General features: G+C 45.4%; 1 protein-coding gene across 2 annotated transcripts in view; it reads left to right on the top strand.

Moving 5' to 3' along the window:
• Dock1 (dedicator of cytokinesis 1) overlaps positions 1-21,400 on the top strand; it is a 485,241-nt gene that overhangs the window by 295,815 nt on the left and 168,026 nt on the right. For both annotated transcript variants that reach the window (XM_041666110.1, XM_041666109.1), the window contains exons 28-29: positions 12,500-12,601; positions 19,946-20,040. In XM_041666110.1, the coding sequence (XP_041522044.1) occupies positions 12,500-12,601; positions 19,946-20,040 (197 nt within the window). The remainder of the gene's footprint in view (positions 1-12,499; positions 12,602-19,945; positions 20,041-21,400) is intronic.

The raw sequence follows: 21,400 nt of genomic DNA, 5'->3' as shown, positions 1-21,400 counted from the left end.
GTAGAGATTCTGGAAAGTAATTAAAATTAGTCATTATTGTGCCTCTTTGTGGGTTTACCTTCCTCTGCGTGCTGTTAAGATCTCGTCTGAACGAAATTAATAAGGAATAAAAAAAATCTTGGCTGAGCATCTGTCCCAACGTGACTTCCAGTTTGCATCTGGCCACGGAACTTGAGGTTGAAGTTTGGGATCCGCGCAAGGGGAAATCAATTTCTCGGATTCTTGTTGTTATTATGATACCTTCATTGTTTTATGTGTGGAATGAATGATTGAAATGTCTGTGGCTTTTCATAACTAAAAAAAAAGAAATTCTATAAAATATAGGTATTTTGTTCGAGGAGAATAATCTCAATACAGCAGCATTTTTATTTTGTAATTAACATTATGACGGTTGGCATCACGATCGATCCTGGCCGTCTCGGTTACGGGAGCTGCTGTAAAGCTCAATGAGATGGGTAGGATCTTCTCCTCTCATATCTTTTTTGTGTCTGGGTAAGAAATAATAAAGTGGAAATTAGAAATCTGAATAGCGGCTATGGAACACCACAGCAGCAGCTGTGTATTTAGATTGATACCAAGAGGATAGGATTTTAGGGTTCATGGAAGACACCAAGGCTGATTGCCTTTGAAGAGATTTATTAGACATTATTAATACCATAGACAGCGCGGGGTGTGGGGGGGGGCAGACGTTCTGAGGAGAATTTAGGACCATGTGGCCAAGTCTGGGTCTCTTTTTATATGTTTCAGAGACATGGAGGAGGTTCTTTGCCATGTGATGGATCCATAGTAGGTGCTTGCAGTCAGAATGTCTGAATCAGCTGTGAGGGTGGGGAAGGCACAGATCGAGGAATATGAGTCAGTGTGGTTATAAGAACCAAACTGCTTTCCTTTTAAGAATGTTCAGTCAAAATGGAGGAGCTGTACAAAATGGCGAGACCATACCTAGACAGATACACCCTGGAGAATTTTACTCAATGACTGGATGCCCGAGAGACCCTCTTTCGGGATAAAACATACCATGAACCGTCTACAGTCTTTACTCACCAAGTACATGGTACTCACTTGCTGCAGGTGCCAGATGGTCTTCTTAGGATGCTGATTAATGTCAGCTCTGACAACTGAAAATGACGCCTAGATTCAGCTGCCAATAAGCCCTGAGCCTTCTGAGAGGACTGTGAGGTTTTCATGGTAGAACCTGGGCTCCGTAGGCAGCCTGTGAATGACGAAGTGATGCTGATTTCCTGCGTTCGGCCTTGATGTCTTATCTTTACAATGTTAGTGCAAACTTGGAGGTGTCCTCACAGTGTACTTCCTTTGGTTTTTGAGCCAGTGCATGGTTTCAAAGTGAACATCCTCTTGCTGGGGATCCACTGTACTGGACCAACCATATGTCTCGGTGCTCACTTTTACTGTTAATTCATTATTCTTCCATAGTAAAATTCTTATTTTGTAGTAATATCCTTGGCCATGTTTGTTTGGCCTGCTGTGTTTAATTATAACTGGTCCCTAGCTGATAAATACTTGCTGAACATGATAAATCCATTCTTTCTTTAACCACTTTTTAAAGTAGTCGTTAAAAAATTAGTCCCCACAGGCATGACCATTAAAATCACTATGGTGTTATGAAGATGGATCCTCGATTAATGGAGCACACCTCTCCTTTAGAGGACCCCAGTCATTTCCCAGCACCTACATCAAGGGACTCAGAACTGCCTGTATGTAACATTAGCTCCAGAGCATCCCCCACCCTCCTCCAGCCTTCACAGGCACCTGCACGCACATGCCACACATTTGCGTGCACACACAAAGAGAAATAAACCTTCAAAGTGATGAGCACATAAAACTGCTGGGAACACAAAGGCCTTGCTGCTACTGGAGCTTGAAGTTGTCCTGACAGGTGCTGGCCTGGAGTGAGGCTAGAAACAGAAGGCGCCCTGAGATGTGGAAGGACAACACCAAGGTGTTTACAGCCTCCACCTTATTTTATGTAAAGACTCCCCAGAGAAAGAGCAAAAACTTTGACAGTCATAAGAGAATTCCATTAAGTTGTATCATAAAATATTCAAATATACCCACCCAATGGAACAGTGTCCCCAAATATATAGAACGAGAGCGTGAAAACTTATTGCAAAAACAAAACAACAACAAAAAAAACCACTTTACCCTTTTGCATATGAAAGTAGTAAGATCTTTTGAAGATCCCTACAATAGCATCTATGAAATAGTCCCCAATGGCATAAAAATAGATTGGGACTATTTGGTTTGTGTATTTAAATGGGAGAGCTGTTTTGTAAGCCTCCTCAATTCATCTCACAATTAGATGGAAGTCCAATTTGAATCCCAATGGCATTTGTTTCAAAGTAAAATATATGGTTTTGAAGTTTATTTACCGGGCAAAGTTGGCTTGAGGATGGGTGGGGAGAAGGCTTAGTTAGGTTGGCAAGCAGACGGACCTGAGTTCAAATCTCCAGAACCAAGAAAAAGCTGAGTGGATGTGAGCACTTGGCTGTAATCCCAGAACACTGAGGGTGAAGACAGTCATCCATAGCAAGCTAGCCATACTAGAGCAAGGGAGCTCTGGGCTCAAGGAGAGATCCAGCCCTTATATAAGTAAATAGGTATATAGAAGATGATAGATAGAATAGATAGATAGATAGATAGATAGATAGATAGATAGATAGATAGATAGATCGATCTAGTAAGATACCAAATGTCAACCTCTGGTTGCCACATAGATACGCACACAGATGAACATGTGTATGTACTCAATATATATGTCGATATATATGTGCACACACATGATACACACATACATGTGGAAAAATACTTCCTTTTTTGAGTTAAACATGCCACTGTGATGCCTCAAGGCCATTTTCTCTTTCTTATCACCTTCCTTCTCTTTCCTTCCCTTCCCTTTCCTTCCCTTCCCTTTCCTTCCCTTCCCTTCCTTTCCCTTTCCTTCATCGAAAGGGTAAATTGGCAGAAAGACTGGAGAAAAATGTGAAAAACAAGTGCCTCAAGTTGCAGTAGTGAGCAACAGCCCCACTGGACAGCTCTGATATATAAAGTATTAAGTTAATACTAGTGGTGTTTCTGTGTATGAATAATTTCTGAAGCAACCAGTATTGTGATAGCTTATACGGAATTGGTATTAGTCTCTCTCCCCTCCCCCTCTGGCTGTATACAGTCTACAAATGTAGACTGTATGATATGTACACTTTTATAACTAAATACAAGACATCATATTTCTAGGCCCCTCAAAACATCCTCATATCCTGTTTCTCTCTCTCCCTCTCCATCTCCTCCTTCTCCATCTTCCTCCTTCTCTCTCTCTCTCTCTCTCTCTCCCTCCCTCCCTCCCTCCCTCCCTCCCTCTCTGGATTCAGTTCCCATTCCCTGCTCATTCAGAGGACTGTGATCTGTGAATCTACCGCTAAATAAAGAGCCCTTTATTATACTCAGTTCTGAGCTAGTGTGGAACTACTTTATAGCATCCATCAACACCTCCCCTTGTCACTTACTTTCCCTTCTGAAGAAAGATGCACACAGAATGTCAACCTTCAAATCTGGCTTCTTTGACTTAGCATAGTGTTTGCAACTCATTTGTTTGTTGTTATCAGGTTTTTGTTTGTTTGTTTGTCTATAATTGCTAAGTTGTATTCCACTGTATGATTGTGCCCCAGTTGGTTAGATACAAGGAAACAGGTATTTGGAGTGTCTCTGAGACTTAGTATGTGACTCCATCCTAGGCAGTAGTCCTTTTCGCTTCTTCACTGGCCTCCTGCGGGAATTCAATGCTCTCTACACTGAACACTAGATGAATGAAGATGAATGACTATTAAGAGTGGCAGCTGAGTCTGCTCTGCCATTGTGTTGCAGCCTTACCTCCTCCCAGTTGCTTACTGCACATCACCGTAAAGTCTTGGCCTCAGGATCTCAGAGGCCTTTAGATCCTCAGAGCTCAGCAGAGGGTGGATAGACGGGAATGCTGGGCCTGAGCCTGTGTCTGCTTTCCTACTTATCCTTTACATACTTGCTTCCCACGCACATTGTTCTCAGGTCCCACAGTCACACTCCACCACAGTGGTGATTTTTCTTTTGTTTTATGTTGTGTGTGTGTGTGTGTGTGTGTGTGTGTGTGTTTTCCCCAGACAGAGTTTCTCTCTGTAGCTTTGGAGCCTATCCTGGAATTCACTCTGTAGACCAGGCAGTTAAAGGTGCACGCCACCACCACCCTGCTCACATTGGTAACAAATAAAATTAATACTCAAGAGTTTTATTGTCAACCCCCTTTGCTATCTTCCATGGTTTCAGTCCAACAAGCTGTTGACTGACTGATCTGCTGTGAATTGAACCACAATCATCTCTGTCTCCATAATGATATACTAATAAGAATTCCATAAGAATTGCCCTACACCATCTACTTTCTAGTATGTAAAAGATCAGATTTCAAAGCATCTACCCACTGGTAAGGTTTTTGCCTACCCAAGTGGCAAGCCTACTAGGAAACTTCCACAAATATCCCCAACTCTTTATAAAATGTTGACCCAAATCTTTTAGTTCTGTCCCCCAACCCAGTAGTAATGTTGTTGACAAAAATGCTCCTGTACACTCCTGAAGCTTGATGACAATCGTGGCTGAGCCTTTTCTCCTGTGCTTAGCCACCTTTGCAATTACAGTGAATTAAGCAGTCACATCAGGTTGAGAAGCTGTACTTCCTCCAGAGATGAAGCACACAGTCAGAATAAAAGCCAAATGAGCTTCTAGCCCCAGTGTGCTTACAAACCTCATTTGGGTCATGGTACAAAAAGGAAAAAAAATTGTCAAAAAGCAATTACCCTGCCAGGTAATACTCTTTTCTCAGTATGTAACTGGTGTGTGTGTGTGTATGTGCGCACACGCGTGTGTGCAAGGATAACTGTAGTAGTCAGTTCTTTTCTCCCGCCACGTGAGTCCTGTGGGTCACACTCAGGTCGTCGTGCTAGGCAGCAAGTGCCTTTACCTTCGGAGCCATTTGCTGACCCTCATTAGCTGTCTTTCTAACACTTAGTATGTGATATTTCATTCAGCCAATGTGAGCAAAACTGAAGACAGTGTATTCTTATGATCTATACGTCAGTTTTGCCTGTTTCCAGTTTTATCTGTAACTGTGATGGTAATAGAGCCCTTTATGTACAGAAATTAGTGATAGAAATGTGTGGACATTGATTTCCCCATGTGCCAGCGGTTTATTACGGCTCTGTTACTCTTGTGCCTGTTACTTTGTGTTCACTGATACTGTCTATCATGTCCTAGGACCCGGGAAATCCTGAGCTCTCTCGGGCTCTAATATCACCTGATTTATTGAGTTTATAAAAATAAGATATAAAATCTCTGCTTTACTATCTTTCTAGTGTTGACATCAAATGAACTTTATTAAGAAGTTGCATGCATAGTATATAACCTTCATTGCACCATGTATCAGTAGCCTTTTATTGCTGCGATAAAACACCATGAACAAAAGCAAATTATGGAAGAAAGAGAATATTTGGGCTTACAGTGCCAGAGGGAGAATCATGAGAAATGATATCTCAGTCTACAGGAAGGAAGCAGAGGGCGTAAACTGGAAGTGGGGTAGTGGGGTGATGCTATAAACTCAAAGTCCACCCCTAGTGGCATACTTCCTCCTAGAGAGGTTAGAGGTCCTTTAACTGCCAAAAGGAGTGCCCCCTGCTGGGGACTCAGTGTTCAAATACATGAGCCTATGGGGACATTTCTCTCTCAGACCACCACATGCCATCAAATAGAGTTTTTGTGCTTTTTATACTTTATTATCTATAACAAATGTGAATAGGTGTTTAAATTATTACATTCAATAAGCAGCAAATAATTGTTTCAGGTAACTTCATATCCAAATATACCCTCTGGTATATGTCCTTTAAACATCTTTCCATAATTACTGCCCCTGTAAAATTGAAATTGATTTTGTTTTTAAAATTAGATTTCTTTCCTCAGAGTGTCTGGAATGAAATGAGATACTAATACTTTATGAATTCAACCAAGCACACTATTTAAATTTAATATTTAATTTTGTTGCTAGTCGTTTAAAATCCCTAATAGATGGCATTAATGTAGTTTATCAACCATGCTGTTTTCAGTTTTATTCCATGCCTTTTTATAGTCTTCACTTTGATTCTTCATAAAATAAGGAAATTATGATATTTTGGAAATTAAATGAGTGAAAATTAACCATATGTTGTTGAATACAGACATCATGATGTGGAATGTATCCTCTCTCAATTCTTTCTTTCTATTTTTCCTCCTCCTAACTCCCTCTGCTTCCTCCTCCTTCTGACAAGGTTTCCCTTCTGTAGCCCGGCCGTCTTCTAACTTATGCCTTAGTTTGAGTTCCTGGTACCTCTGGTTTCTAAGTCTTTCTGAGATTCAGAGGAGTCAGTGCGCATGTTTCCACCTTCCTGCCTTCAGGTCCCTGGTCACCACCAATCATTCTTTTTCCAGCTTCGAGAATTCTCTTCTCCTGCATTGCTTCTCTCTTTCCTGAGCCTTGGTACTCCATATTGTTGATGTTGGTTTTTGAGACAGGGTCTCTTTGCATAGTCCTGGCTGTCATGGGACTCTCTATGATGGAAATCAGCCTGTCTCTGCCTCCCTAGTGCTGGCATCCAAGGTGTACACTACCATGCTCAGATGGTCTGCGCTTCTAAAACATGTTCTTTGTCAGCATGATGAGAGGCAGCAGGGGTAGATCCGTCCTTTCATCATGTTAATTGGGATTCCCATGTATGTTTTGGCAAATGTCATCTCTGTGTAGACTCTGAGGAGTCTTTGGGCTAGTTTATAACATTTTGAGATTTTTCTTTGCACTCTTGACTTTCTATTTTTCTCGTTTTGTAACTTCTCGTTAGGAACCAGAGCATATAAACATTCCACCCTTGACTTTTCATCTCAAAAACAGAAAGCCTTTGTGCACCATATTTGCTTAGCGTCTCAGTACCCAGACCTTACCCATATGGCCTCATTTTGAGCTGCCTTTGATGTCTCAGTGGAGGGCACAACTCCCAGGCACATCCCTTTCCTCTATGCTCTTCTCCTATTGCTGCTTTGCTTATTGATTCTTCAGTTTGACTCTTCCTCAAAGTGTGAGTCATTCTGAATCCCTTGGGTCACACATCTTCCCACCTCGATTGCAGTCCTTCCCCAGGGCTGTCTCACAGCAGATGTTTTGAATGCCACTGATGACAGCTGTCTAACTCTGACTTGTGTTTTGGGGGAAGGGCCATGCTCAGTATCCAATAAGATTTAAGTCTTTAAATGGGGTTTTCTTTTTCAACTCACTGTCTTGGTAAAAACATGTTGCTTTGTAGCATGAATAATAAAATCCCAGAGACAGATATTAGGGTTCAACCTGAAGATCAGAGACGCAAAGCAGCCAGCCACTGGCTCTTAGCTCTGCCTCAGACCGAAAATGGGCAATCCTGCCTCCTCGAATCCTCGGATTGAGACTCGCTTGAGACCTGTCTCCTTCCATTTTTATATTCCTCTCTAGGACTGGGATTAAAGGCATGCACCACCACTACCACCCGGCCTCTATGGCTAGCTAGTGTAGCTGCTGGGATTAAAGGTGTGAGCCATCACTGGCCTGAATTAAAGGTCTGAATGGCTGACTAGCCTGGCTGCTTTGTACTGATCTTCAGGCAAGCTTATTTAAAAAAAAAAAAAAAAAACAAAAAAAAAACAAGTAATATACCAGTATATTGCTTTTGCTTTTTTTTTTTTTTTCTTTAAACCAGGACCCTGCTAAGAGTCATTAAGTATCCTCTTAGATTCAACTCACCAGAACTAGCCTGTCTTTGCTTCCAGCAGCTTCTCTGATCTGGAGCTGCTTGAACCGCTCATGGAATTTTTGGAGCTTAGTCCAAGGGTTCACATTCTGCCTATGCCCCGAACACAGACAGCAGACACACAACACGTGTGAGGTGGGAGCTCCAGGGCCCATGAATCAGCTCACACCCAGCTGATAGAACCACCAAACTCCCTTCACCAGTCACGGGAGTCAAGACGCTTGGGATTTTCTTTGGTTGGTTGTTTGGTTTGGTTGATCTTTGGTTTTTCAAGAGGCACTTGGGAAGCAGAGGGCAGGCCGATCTCAGTGAGTTCAAAGCCAGTCAGGTATACAAAGCGAGTCCCTTGGGGATTTTCCTTCTAATCCATGTACTTGTCCTTAAGCCTTAACCCTTAAATGGGCACAGCTGCAAGGGCACAGTGTCAGGACTGGCTGTCTTTGTGTCTGCTGTACCTAGCCCCTTCCCATCACTGCTCTGCCCTGTTGCAGCATCTTATATTGAAGCTTCCTGACCCCAACTTCCCCTACACCTCACCAGGGCGGCCCATATCTGCCTGTTCTTGGTTCTGCCTATATTTTCATTTTACCCATCTTCAGTCCTTGACTTTGGTTTGATCTGCCCTTGGGCTCACCTGGCTTCTGGTCCTCCTGTGCCCATACTGCCTGTGTGCCCCACCGCTCCATACGCCATCCCCCTTGCCAGTGCACTGAGGATACAATGGGATTTAAAACGGCCGCAGAAGCTAGTTTTGGGGTGAGTAGTACGGTGTTAGTGGAGGATGTGGTGATCGCTTTGGGGTCAGAAAGTGGCGTAAGGCAGTTGTTATGTCTTCCTGAGTAGGAGACTCTTGTTAGGGTGAAGATATGAGCAGGAAGTAAGGACTAAGGCAGGAAGAGGTGATCCCTCCTCTCAGATGCATCTTTCCTTTCTCACCAGTGACATCTCTGTCTTTCAAGACCACCTTTTAAAGTCCCGAATACATGCTACTTATAAAAATAACGTGCGCTCCCTGACGACAGCCTAGAGTCCTTTTTCTTCTAGGCAGTTCTCTTTTTTACCTTGTCCTATTCCTTATACTGTGAAATTGTGTGTGTAAAATCTCTTATTTTTGTTTCTCAACTATCTCTTCTTGTGTTACTGGGGCTAATATTCAGAGATTGTGCAATATTCCAACTTAACCTTGAGAAAGGACTGCATGAATTAATGGATACAGCCCAGACAGTCCATCGATATGGACTGTGTGCAAGCAGGGCTCTCCTGGCCTCTCCAAGGCCCATGGGATATTTCCAAGACAACGCTTGGAGAATTTGGTCTTGTCATTTACCTGAGATTCTAATGGAAGTGCCATCCTGCCTCTTATCTTTCACCCCACAAAATATATGACTTTCACCATCTCTTGCTCTGGGTGCTTAGACGTTTTTCTCAGAGATGCAAGGGACACTGTTGGAAGTAAAATTTCCTTTCCTGAATCACCTTTGCAGGTGGGTCGTTAGAAGGAGCAATACTCAGGGGACGAGTATTTTCCTTCCAAGACTTTTCAAACCTCTCGCCAAATTGCTTTTTAAAAAGGTTATAGCAATTTGCGCTCGCACCAACTGTGTGTAAGAGCCCTCATCCTCGGTATCCTCACGCTCACCATTTAAATCCTGCCTTGCTGTTCTGCCAGCGAATAACGATGTATCATTTTCATCTTGATTACTAATGAGGTTCACATTTTTTGTTGTTGTTGTTTCTGAGGTAGTGAGTGTCCTGGTTTTTAAGTACAGTTGACTTCTTCAGCCCTTACTTTGACATTATGGGAATATCTCTTATTTTTATTCTGATAGTTATTTTTAGTCCGTGACTAAAATGTATTTGAGCCCAATCGCCAAACTCCAGTTCCAAGGGCCAGCTCTGTACAAAAAACCTGCCACACTGTTTAAAAGTGTAACCCTCAGATGACCCCTAAAATGTTTTCTTTATTGTCTATAGAATGAGAAACCCCTACCCTTTATTTTTACAGGTCTTTCTAGTTTTGTTCCTAGTATATGGCTGACTTCAAATACCCTTTTCACAAAAACCACTCCATCTGTTCTTCTAGACAAATACGAGCCCTGGGTTCAGGTGAGACGTGACGCTCCAGAGTGTGAGCAATACTTGCCCCACAAATGTACTAGTATCCCTTGGGTGGGGCTCCATTCACAAAAGGCAGCGATGGAAGAGGGGGTTTGTCCGGGAATTGTAGCATGTATGTTTCCCCTCTGCGAGTGGAGTCCCATGTTCCAACTTACAATTGTGCTGAGCAAGCAAAATTTGCTTTCTCTAAGAGAGGAGCGGCTGAACGGTACAAATTGCTTTTGGCCCATTTCCTTAGGTTAAGTAAAGGGGGCACATAGGCTGCCAGGCAGCACTCTGCTAACTCATAGGGGTAGCCCTCTTCCTGCCCTTGCAGGGTCTGCTTTAATTAGCCCCCAGTGTCATTAACTAAGGGGTGCTTGGCTGCATTCTTCAAGATGTTCTCATCCAGTTAGAAGACTCCAGGCGGGCCATTTGCATCTTCCCAGGACTTGCCTTGTGGACACCACTGTCTTCTCGGTTTCGGGGCCCTCCCCCACCTTTTTCTTTGCTTAGTGTGAGCTTTAAGCATTATCCGGCAATCTATTCCTTCTACCTCTGGCCTGAACCAGGTGTGCAGGCTCTTCTCAGGGAACCAGAGCCCTTCTCAAGCCCCCTCAATAGTCTTTCTTTTCTGTCTTCTTGAAGTTAGATATTTTACATCAGGCATGTGAATGTCACCCTTCTGGTTCTAAATCCCTGACTCAATGGCTTTGGTGATTCTGAAGTGTAAGCCTCGTTGCTCAGCTGTCTTGACTGGTACCATTCATTTAAGTGTGTGCTAGGTGCACCTTTATAGATGTTTTCTAGAGGCCCTACTTCCGCCAAGGTAGATAACGGCTTCCAGACAGCTGCATTAGAGTAGAATTTGAGGGCCCTTCCTTCTCCTCTTTGCTAACCATAAGAATGGGACCCAGTGAATCTTAATTCATGTTGGTTTTCAGCAGCCAAGGACTTGCACTCCAGCCCCGGAGTGCTGGCTTTACACCTGGCTTTCCCACCTACTCCTAAAGGTATATGGTCTCCAAATCTCCGTTTAACTGCCCAAGAAATGGAACAGGCAGCAAGTCTACCTGTGATTGAGTGGGAATTTGGCTTTGGAGCTTGGTTAGTGAGCAAGCTGACAGTGATAGGTTCTCCAGATATGGAATCTCCTTAGAAAAAGGTGAGGTGCACAGGCAGCTTCTTTTGAGCCCATTGGGGTGCCAAATATTTATGTCTTTGAAAAGTTCCCATTCATAAATAAGTGCCCTACCAATGCAAAACAAGCATTATTTAGCTCTTTCCCAGAACACCACCAACTTGGAATCTAAATCTCAGCAATTACCATTATTCACAAATAATTTACATTTCTGGGCAAATGGAAGATACCATATCATCATTATTGTATTTGTTCAATTTGCAAAATGTGTCCTTTGAGGACTCATTTGGAAGCCTCTGTGTATACCAGAGATAGAAAATGTATTGGACTCTAACATGCACTGTGGAGTGCATGTTCCAAATTAATATAAAAGACATTTAGGCATTCAAATATATTTGTTGGAAAAGTGGAATTAGTGAAAAGAATGCAATTTGGGAGCTCATTTACTAAGGAAGAAATAGGGATGTATATCAAACAATACACTTCTCATTATTCTACCAGACTCATGCAATTTAATGGGAGTTAGTGTAAATCCTGTGTGGCTTTAGATGTCATTAACTTACGGGTATATATTTAAAAGTGGGAAAGGCTCTGTGATGCCAGTCCCCGGCCTGCGAGTGAGAAACTGTTTATGACAACAAGACCGCTCAGCCCCAGAGTCTCTCCCCATAGCATGTTTCATTCATGTTACACACAGGTGTGTGTGCGCGCACACCTACAGCTGCACACTGACCAGACTCCTTGGCCAATCATGTTGGTCCTTTGCTCTCTCCACCTCTGCTTTTGTTTGGTGGTTTCTGTTTCCTTCCTCATCTTCATCTCTACCCAGCTCTGTATGGTGTGAAGAATACCCATCCCTCCCACTGGACATTCCAGGGAGACCGTCTTTCTTCTCTGACTCTTCCCGAGGGGCAAAACTCACAGTGAGGTTGTCTGGTAGTGATTGTCTCTGAAGTGGCCAAGGAGGACACAAGCAGAGTTTGAAAAATAAAATGCCTCTCTTTGCCCTGGCTCAAGAAGAGGACCTGTGTCCACATTTGTCTAATAATATTGATGACTGACTTCCTAAGTGACTGGGATCTCAATCTCGTCTTTAATTTTTGTGAATTTAATTAAGGGGGGGAACATTTAAAGTTTGTTTTTCCAGCCTGGACAACCTCATCATCAAGCCACATTTAATCATTAATATGGTTAGAGAGAATAAAAATCCACTGTACCCCCTTAAAACAAACAAACTTCTGAGATAGGAATGAGCCAGGCTGTTTCCGGTTGGCCTTGAGCTCCATGTAGCAGAACTAGGGCTCTGCCCAGGTCCCATGCCCTCCCTGATGGTGGAAGAGCCAGCTCCAATAGTTGATGTCAGTTCTTCTATGAGGACTGTCCTTCCTCTATCTAATTCTACCTTCCAATCCACCTGCAGGGGAACTTTGTGGCTTGCATGACAGCTATTTTACGGCAGATGGAAGACTACCATTACGCCCACCTTATCAAGACCTTTGGGAAGATGAGGACAGATGTCGTGGTGAGTGTCATGTCTTTTGTCATGTCTCTTCTGTCACAGGGCCAGTGGTGAAAGGGGAGGGTGACATTTGTATCTACATTTATAATAGAATTCTATATTGGGACTTCTCTGGTTGCTATCAGAAGCCACTTCAGTCTCTACGTGGAAGTTTCTGACTAGGACTGATCTGGAAAACAGCATGAGTCTGAGCCTGGAGAAATCCCATCTGTTCTGGTCACAGCATCCTATCCCATGCTCCTGGGTCACTAGCAATCATGGCCCTTCATAGTCATTAGCTCCTCATTTCTTGGTTGACTTCCTATAGCAGTAGCTTGTGAGGCACCCTCATGCACCTTAAGCTATCCTTTGCTATTAATTAGTGCTAATCATAGACGCTCATCAGCATTTCTCCTAATAACTCCTTAGTCCTCCTCATGCAAACTATGATGCAACTTAATTGGGAGAGTGTAATAGGGAAATTTATTGCTTAGGAGCTACCTCCCTAATGGCCTGAAATTACACTGCCATATGGTGAATATCCTTTACAAAGCTGCACCAAACCTGCTGGCAGGCTTCCTGGTGAGAAGCGGATGCGAATTCTTAGATTCCATTTCTAAGGACTCACTAGTCCCGCAGAACACTCACAGACTCCCTAGGGGCACATCTCCCTTGCGTAGTACTTCCAGAGCAAGTCTTACTGCACTTGACCTCTGCCTTATGAACTGAGGGAAACAGCAAGATGATGCATATCTTGATAACTAGCTAGATTGTTTGATAGATTGATAGGTAATAAATAATAATGATAGGAGATAGGATAATGGATAGATGATAGGTAGATAAATATAGACAGATAATCTTCAAGAAGAAAATAAGTCAATACCTCAAAATCATAATGGTGTTCCTTAAATAAAAGGGTATAAAGATGTGTCATTTTTTCATGTCTGTATGTTTTAGTTTTCTTTCACTATCAAGGAAAAGTTTACAGTAGGTACATATTCAAATATGCAATAACTACCACACAGTATCCTAAGATTAATTTGAAGTCATAGCGTAGTAAAATCTTATTTTATATTCTTGTATGTAATTTCATCATTAAATCTTAAATGTGCCTCTATGGCCTGCTTTGGCCAGTGAAAATAATAGTATAACCCACCTAAACCTCCCCCAAACAGTGCTACCAACTGGAGACCAAGTGTCCAAATGCCTAAGACGAAAGGGCGCATTTCTCATTCAAAGCACCCCAGGATGACTCTGCCCTGCAGGTCTGGGCATGTACCCTCTCCTTCTCACAATGGAAGATCAAGTTACAGACTCCATGGTGTGGGCCTAATTTCCCAAGGGTTTTCTCCCCCCCCCCCTTAGACACAGGCATCCAGAAAATCAATTATTTGCGTACAATTTGATTTCCATTGTAAAATGGCATTTGTTATTTGTATATCTCAAATTCCCAAGGCAAGGTTTTTGATTGTTGTTAGTTCATCAAAACCTTCATGAAAATATGTTCCCATCTACTGACTGTATGCAGAGAATGTTTTATTTTTCTACTCTCCCAATTATCACGAAAATGAAAAGATCATTTCCTGTGAAATAATTGGAAGTTAATTAGTATTCCAATACGAAAATGGCCTGAACCATCTTCCCAAGTCTTGCTTGTTTCTAACAAAACCACAGCTTCAGGTTCTCAGATTCAGGCCCCCACTCCCAACCCCACCCTGACACCTAGGTGAATCAGTCTCACTTAGATCCACAATTATCACTACCCCAACACCCCCACAGGGCTCTAGCTGTCACCTTCTAAATGGTCCACTGTCCCCAGGGTAGCCAGGGAATCTCAACCTGGGTCGAAGACTGGTCTAGGAAAGGGAATAACCAGATAAGGGTCATGCTGACATCCCTCACAGAACAGGCAGGCTGCTTCTTCAAGACAGCTCTAGCAAACTTGTTTTGCTGATGCCCAGTGCCTGGTGCTGCCCTTGGTCTAAGTCTCAACATCAGGAATAGAAGCAAAGAGCTTGCCCAGAACCCCAGGGGATGTTCCCAGCCGTGTATCACAGACCTCCACTGGGTGGCTCTGCAAGAGCCTATTTTGTTCTCCACACTCTGACCCATATCAACAGGTCTCTGACACCTGCTGGATGTTCTGCAGTTCAGTTCCATCCTGCACTGTCAACCTGCATGCAGCCATGGATCCCCCAGATCCAGCTGTGAGTCCAGGCTCCTATGCTTTAGATGAAGCAGCTGGTAATAAGAGTTCCTTCACCCTGGCCTTGAGGTTCATAATTTGCCCAGCTAGCTCACAGCACTCCAGGAGACACTCACATTTCCTGTTCTGTTTATTATAAAGATTGCAACTCTTGAGAAACCAATGTGAAGAGTTGCACAGGACAGAGAGGGCAGGGGTGCACAGGACAGAGAGGAGGGCAGGGGTGCACAGGATGGAGAGGAAGGCAGGGGTGCACAGGACAGAGAGGAGGACAGGGGTGCACAGGACGGAGAGGAGGGCAGGGATGCACAGGACAGAGAGGGGGTCAATGGTGCATAGGATGGAGAGGAGGGCAGGGGTGCACAGGACGGAGAGGAGGGCAGGGGTGCACAGGACGGAGAAGAGGGCAGGGGTGCACAGAACAGAAAGGGGGTCAATGGTGCACAGGACAGAAAGGGGGTCAATGGTGCACAGGATGGAGAGGAGGGCAGGGGTGCACAGGACGAAGAGGAGGGCAGGGGTGCACAGGACGGAGAGGAGGGCAGGGGTGCACAGGACGGAGAGGAGGGCAGGGGTGCACAGGACGGAGAGGAGGGCAGGGGTGCACAGGACGGAGAGGAGGGCAGGGGTGCACAGGACGGAGAGGAGGGCAGGGGTGCACAGGACGGAGAGGAGGGCAGGGGTGCACAGGACGGAGAGGAGGGCAGGGGTGCACAGGACGGAGAGGAGGGCAGGGGTGCACAGGACGGAGAGGAGGGCAGGGGTGCACAGGACGGAGAGGAGGGCAGGGGTGCACAGGACGGAGAGGAGGGCAGGGGTGCACAGGACGGAGAGGAGGGCAGGGGTGCACAGGATGGAGAGGAGGGCAGGGGTGCACAGGACGGAGAGGAGGGCAGGGGTGCACAGGACAGAGAGGGCAGGGGTGTACAGGATGGAGAGGAGGGCAGGGGTGCACAGGACAGAGAGGGCAGGGGTGCACAGGATAGAGAGGGGGTGGAGTACACAGGACAGAGAGGGCAGGGTGCATAAGACAGAGGGCAGGGGTGCACAGAACAAAGGGGGCAGGGGTGCACAGGACAGAGAGGGCAGAGGTGCACAGGACAGAGAAGGGGGCAGGGGCACACAAGACAGAGGAGGCAGAGGTACACAGAACAGAGAAGGGGGCTGGGGGACATGGGACAGAGAGGGCAGGGGTGCACAGGACAGAGAGGGCAGGGGTGCACAGAACAGAGAAGGGGGCAGAGGCGCACAAGACAGAGGGGGCAGAGGTACACAGAACAGAGGGGGCTGAGGGACATGGGACAGAGAGGGCAGGGGTGCACAGGACAGAGAGGAGGGCAGGGGTGGCCATTCAGACTATCTGCCTCCTCTCCAGAAGCCTGTCAGCAGCTCAGTCTCCTCCAGGCTTGTCTGAGCATAATCTCCCCCACAGTTGGAGTAAGTAGGTTGGAAGTTCCAGTTCTCTCATCTTCTATTCTTTCTGGTGACCAGCCCCGCCCTGATACCTCCCTAAGGTCTCGTGTGTAGGACTCATTCTGTGCAGAGCACAGGTGATGACACTCAGTGACACTTGGGGTGGGGGGAGGTGATTTGATCCTCGGATCCACTATACCTCAGTAGCCTTTAGTAAGTGTGTACTGGATGAAGAGGGGGGTGTGCAGGGGCAGAGCAGGTGGAGGCGGTGCTGAGGGGTTGAATGTGTTAAAGGCTAGGAGAGAGAAGAGTCCACACTGACTCGGGGTACTGCAGGCCACCAGCCACCTTGTCCTTGTGGAATCTTCCAGGCTTGTTCTGCTGTGAAGTAAGCTCCTGAACCGCCACATATTCCAGGCCCTCTTGGCGGAATCCTTTCCCACCTTCTTGCTCCTTTAGTGTTCATCATTTGGGAGTTCCTTTCTGACACCTGTGCAGATCTCTGTAGATGGATCTAGGCTCATCTCCTTCATAGCACCTCACCTTGTCCGTCCTGATTGACCACCCGCCTGTTCTGGAGTGGACCTGGCAGAGTGGTGGTGAGGAAGAATGCTGGTGCATGGGGGGGAAGCGGAAACGCCAGCAGTGTGAATGGGCCCGCTTCAGACACTTTCTGCGGATGAGACCCTCAAGGTCTCAAAGGTGTGGCCAGCCTTGTGAGCCCATCAGCAGAAGTGCTGCCTAGTCCCCATCTTTGGTGGAGAGAAGCGACAGGCTCCACACACCCGCTGCTCTCTTCCTGGACCACTTGACCACTTCCTTGCAAGCGCAGCCTGAGGACAGCTCTGTACACAAGACTGTCAATCTAGGGGTGCAGATCTCTTTCCTACTGATCTTCTGTCAGCATGGTGGAAGGCCATAGCAGCCAGACAAACTCTCATGCCTCATAGTATTCCCGGTGAACCCATACCACCTGGGCTCTGCAAACAAACAAGCCAAAAAAGGTTAAGTCAGTGGTGAGCCATCTCTAGGCAGAGCGGATGATGGTGGAGGGAAAAGGGTTATAGGCAGAAGGAGAAGTTTCCTGTGGGAGGCATTAAGGGGCACTGAGGTATCACACCAGCCAGGACCTCCTCTGGGCTCTGCCAGCAACCTTCTGTCCTGTGCCGCCTATTTGCTGTCAGAGCAGTTATGTTCCGAGTGAACTTTATTCCGAGACTGTTATGGAGTCCCACACAGCTGTTGCATATAATGAATTCTGGATGCCCTTTATTTGGTTCCTACTGACAGGAATGTCTTGCAAAACTACTGTACAACATCAAAACCAAGGTTTGACATTCATGCAATCCACTCACCTTATCCAGATCTCTTTGGCATGACTTGTATTCTTTACCCTAACGATGTACCGCACGAAGCCTCCTGCAAACAGAGAAGCTAGAGGAACAGCGGTTCATGTCTGAGCTGTCAGTGACAAGCACTTCAGCTTAGAAACCACCCCCCCCCCCACCGTGTTACAAATCTCTTAAGGAAGAGAATGCCGTTTCTATAGGCATTCTCATTACTAAATGGCTGGGCACGCACCTCCAATGGTCACCGTTGTACTGTAGGGAGGGACAGCCACTCTCTCACTCACTGTGCTCACACCTGATTTTCCCGCATTTGCTCCTTTCTTAGAGGGCCCCCTAGAGGTCCATATTACTCTGTCCAGTTTGTTTGTAGCCTTTAATTTACTGCCGTTCTCCCATCTCAGTCTGCTGAGCGCTAGGATCACAGACTACCCCACACTGAATTTTGTTGTGTCTCTGTGCTTGTGTTTTCCTCTTGCTCTCTTTCTTCCATGGCATTGTTTGTGTGTGTGTTAGAAAGAACGTGGGAGAAGAGTGCCCACAGAGGCCGTAAGAGGGCATTGAATCTCCTGAAGCTGGAGTTACAGGCAGTTGCGAGCTGCCCAACATAGGTTCTGGGAACTGAATTTGGATCCTCTGTGGGAACGGCATCAGGTCTTACTAGGTGAGCCCTCCACCTGATGAGGTGAGAGTGACTTTTTCATCAAATTAACATGCTTAGAGATAGAGAGAAGCAGTTGTTTGCCTCCAGAAAATACCTGCAGCTTTTGTCAGAGCTGACCGCTTGCTGTCTTGGGTACCTTATGAATAATCAGACACAAAATTGCAAAGGAAATGAATGATGACTGCGTGTTAAAGCATTCTTTCAATACTCCTCCTGAGCCCGAGGCTTTGGTGGAGCCTTTGTGAAGCCTCATCAGCTATTCTGGACCAGTTGGTCCCTTGGACCATCCGGACTACTGAGTTCCTCAGCCCTACACGTAAACCTTGCAAGAGGTCATCTCCCACTTCAGACTGCGTTTTGTTTGATTAGCCAAATTCCATCGTATATCAGCTAAGCAATACTAATTAAGGGCTGGCTTGTGAGTCATTGAAAGGAAAGAAAAGGCACTGAGGAAAGATGGCTTTTCTCTTAAGGGTGTAGATCCATCCCTGTATCTCAGTTGTTAGGCTTAGAAGAGGGATGGGCAGGAAAGCCAGCAATTCTGTGCAAGCAGAGATGTAGCTCACAAAGTATACCGTCTGGCCATCCAAACTTTCAAACTCTTGACAAAATGGTAAGCTAAGCAGTAGAATAATTAAGTTGTGTTGAAATAAACCTATTCCTCCTCTAAATTTCTTCTGGTCAGAGTGTTTCCTCACAGCAACAAAATGAAACTGGTCCCCAAAGAACATGAACCTTGCCCATCAGGTTCTTTGCAAGTGGTGTAGTTTGAGAATTCCCCACTGGGGAATCTCTTTGTTGTCTGCTTAAAAACCATTCTCTCCCTTGGCCTTCATTATGATTCAATAAGTTACACAATAAGGAAGGCCCACTTATTTGACCAACTCTAGCTATGGCGTCCCTTTTCTAAACTAACTCTCTGTCATCTGTCTCCCTCTAACCCTGGGTCCTGAGTACACATAAGGACTTCCCAACAAACCATGTCAGGGTTCAGGATAATAGCACAGAGCAAAATTACCTTGCCCTCACAAATAGGAACTTTTGTTCATTCCAGCCAGCATGGGGGAGCTGATACATGCTTACCAGCTTGCTGTGGCCAGGGGCTTCCGTGTAGACATGTGAGTGGCACAGAGCAGTGGGGAAGCCCTTGAATCTTGCCTTATGTTGTTCTGGGAGAGCCACACAAAGACTATGAGCTTCCTGTGGTGTCCCTGAGTAGTTAACTATGGAGCTATTGGGCAAAAGGGCTTCTTACTCAGAGGGTCAGCTGCATGCTGAGTGTGTGCAGAGGGTCAAGGCAAGCTTTAAATTACAAAGTGAAAGGGTAGGGATCACATTATCCAATCTCTGGGGGATTTGATAGTGATAAATGGATTTAGGATAAACATGAGAGAATGCTGCAGCCTGCATGATAGGTTTGTAAAACCCTTGTTTTTCTGTAAGCAGTAAAGGCACAAATGTATATTTATAACCCTTGGGGATCTTTTCTTAACTGCCAGAGAGACATTCCCGGGGACTATTTCAACATCTATCCTCGAAAAAGCCATCTCAAGTAGAAGGTGCCTAGGTAAACAGAAAGACAGAGGCGGTACACAGCCCCAGTGAAATACATCTTCATTTGCTTCTAGAATGTTTTCCTTCAGCTAAAAATAATGGGGTCTTTTATAATCTCATCATTGAGAAGAGTGTTCGCCCTCCTCCTGGGTGGGCTGCCTCACTGCCATGCTGTCTCGTTGCAGGATTTTCTGATGGAGACATTCATCATGTTTAAGAACCTCATTGGGAAGAACGTCTACCCCTTCGACTGGGTGATAATGAACACAATGCAGAACAAGTAAGTTTAGCCCACGTCCTGCCTCCACGTCATATCTGGTGGCACCGGTGGTGTGACTGCCTACTGAAGTGTCTGTGCTTACACGTTCTGCCATGTCTATAGTGGCCATGGGTCTGTGGTTATATGGCCATGGAGATCATGGAGGTATTCTTATGCCAGCGTGAGGCTCTGTTCCTAGATCAGGCTGTGTCTCTGGAGGGGCAGAGCCAGGGCTGCCCTTAGCTGCGATTGATAAAATCTAAGACAAAAAGAATTCAGTGGTGTTTGTAGATTAAGGTTGTTGGTAGACAGAGGTCAGTTTGGTTATAAATGGGTTTCTTGTAGCCTTTCTGATAGGTCCATGTTTCTCCTTGTGGCTTTAGCTTATAGTTTCCCTATGGCTTTGACTTTTTCTTTGTTTTTGTTTTATTTTCATCAGGGTAGTCGATGTAGTCAATGTAGCTAAATACAGCCTTGTACTCCTGAGCCTCCTGCCCACAGCTCCCCGGGCACTGGGAGAACAGGTTTGGATGACCACACCTGCCTAGCTTTGCCTTTTTGTCCACCCTGTGGAGAAATTCATGGCAATGGGGCCTTCCCTGGAACTTTCCTGGGTTCTGCTCATCCTGTAACAGTAAAGATAATGTTGCCCTTGAGTTCCTCATGTTACAAGATTCCCAGACCTCTGGCAAGACTCCACTGAGAAAATGCTGTGCTTCTCAAGTCAGATACTGCTGTAGCCAAAATCTCCCATGAAGAGCAGGATGCATTCATATCCTGGGTGGTAACTTCTCTAACAAAGCCTCACATGTGATTGGTTCCCTGTAGTTGTATCTCAGGGTTCCCTTTCAGGGTCCACTAGTGTGTTGGGAGAGCATAAAATATACTTATGTATTAATTTTTATGATGGGTTTATAATTGATAGGTCAGTTATAGTTTTCAAGTCATCCTTGTATTCCTCCCTCTTCTTGCTACCCTATCAGAGATACCTCTTCCCTCCATCCCTGGCTTGGAGGAAGTCTCAGTTTCCCCAGAACTAAAGGAATCCTTGTGGCCCATGGCTCCATCAACACAGCAATTCTAGAGACACCAAGACTCTTTGGAGCCATGTTATTTTTCGTGTGGCAAGGAAGTGGTCATAATTCGTGGTCCCCAGAGTTGCAGACTGACTAAGCAATGAGGATGTGTATAATGTGTGGTCCCCAGAGTTGCGGACTGACCAAGCAGTGTCAGCCTTCTGCTCACTGGAGACTCCCTACTGGCCCAGCCATGTGATGAGCTGTCGTGGGTGGAAGCAATGAGTGTCTCCTGTATCTTAGACATGGGCTTTTGTTTTGAGGAAAATGAGCAGAGAGGGAGAAGTCCCTGCACGCTCCTGTCA

The sequence above is a fragment of the Microtus oregoni genome, unplaced genomic scaffold (genome assembly GCF_018167655.1).
Source record: "Microtus oregoni isolate MIOR12 unplaced genomic scaffold, Mior012 000016F_ref0000370, whole genome shotgun sequence".
Taxonomy (NCBI): Eukaryota; Metazoa; Chordata; class Mammalia; order Rodentia; family Cricetidae; genus Microtus; species Microtus oregoni.
This window is presented reverse-complemented; position numbering and strand designations above follow the sequence as displayed.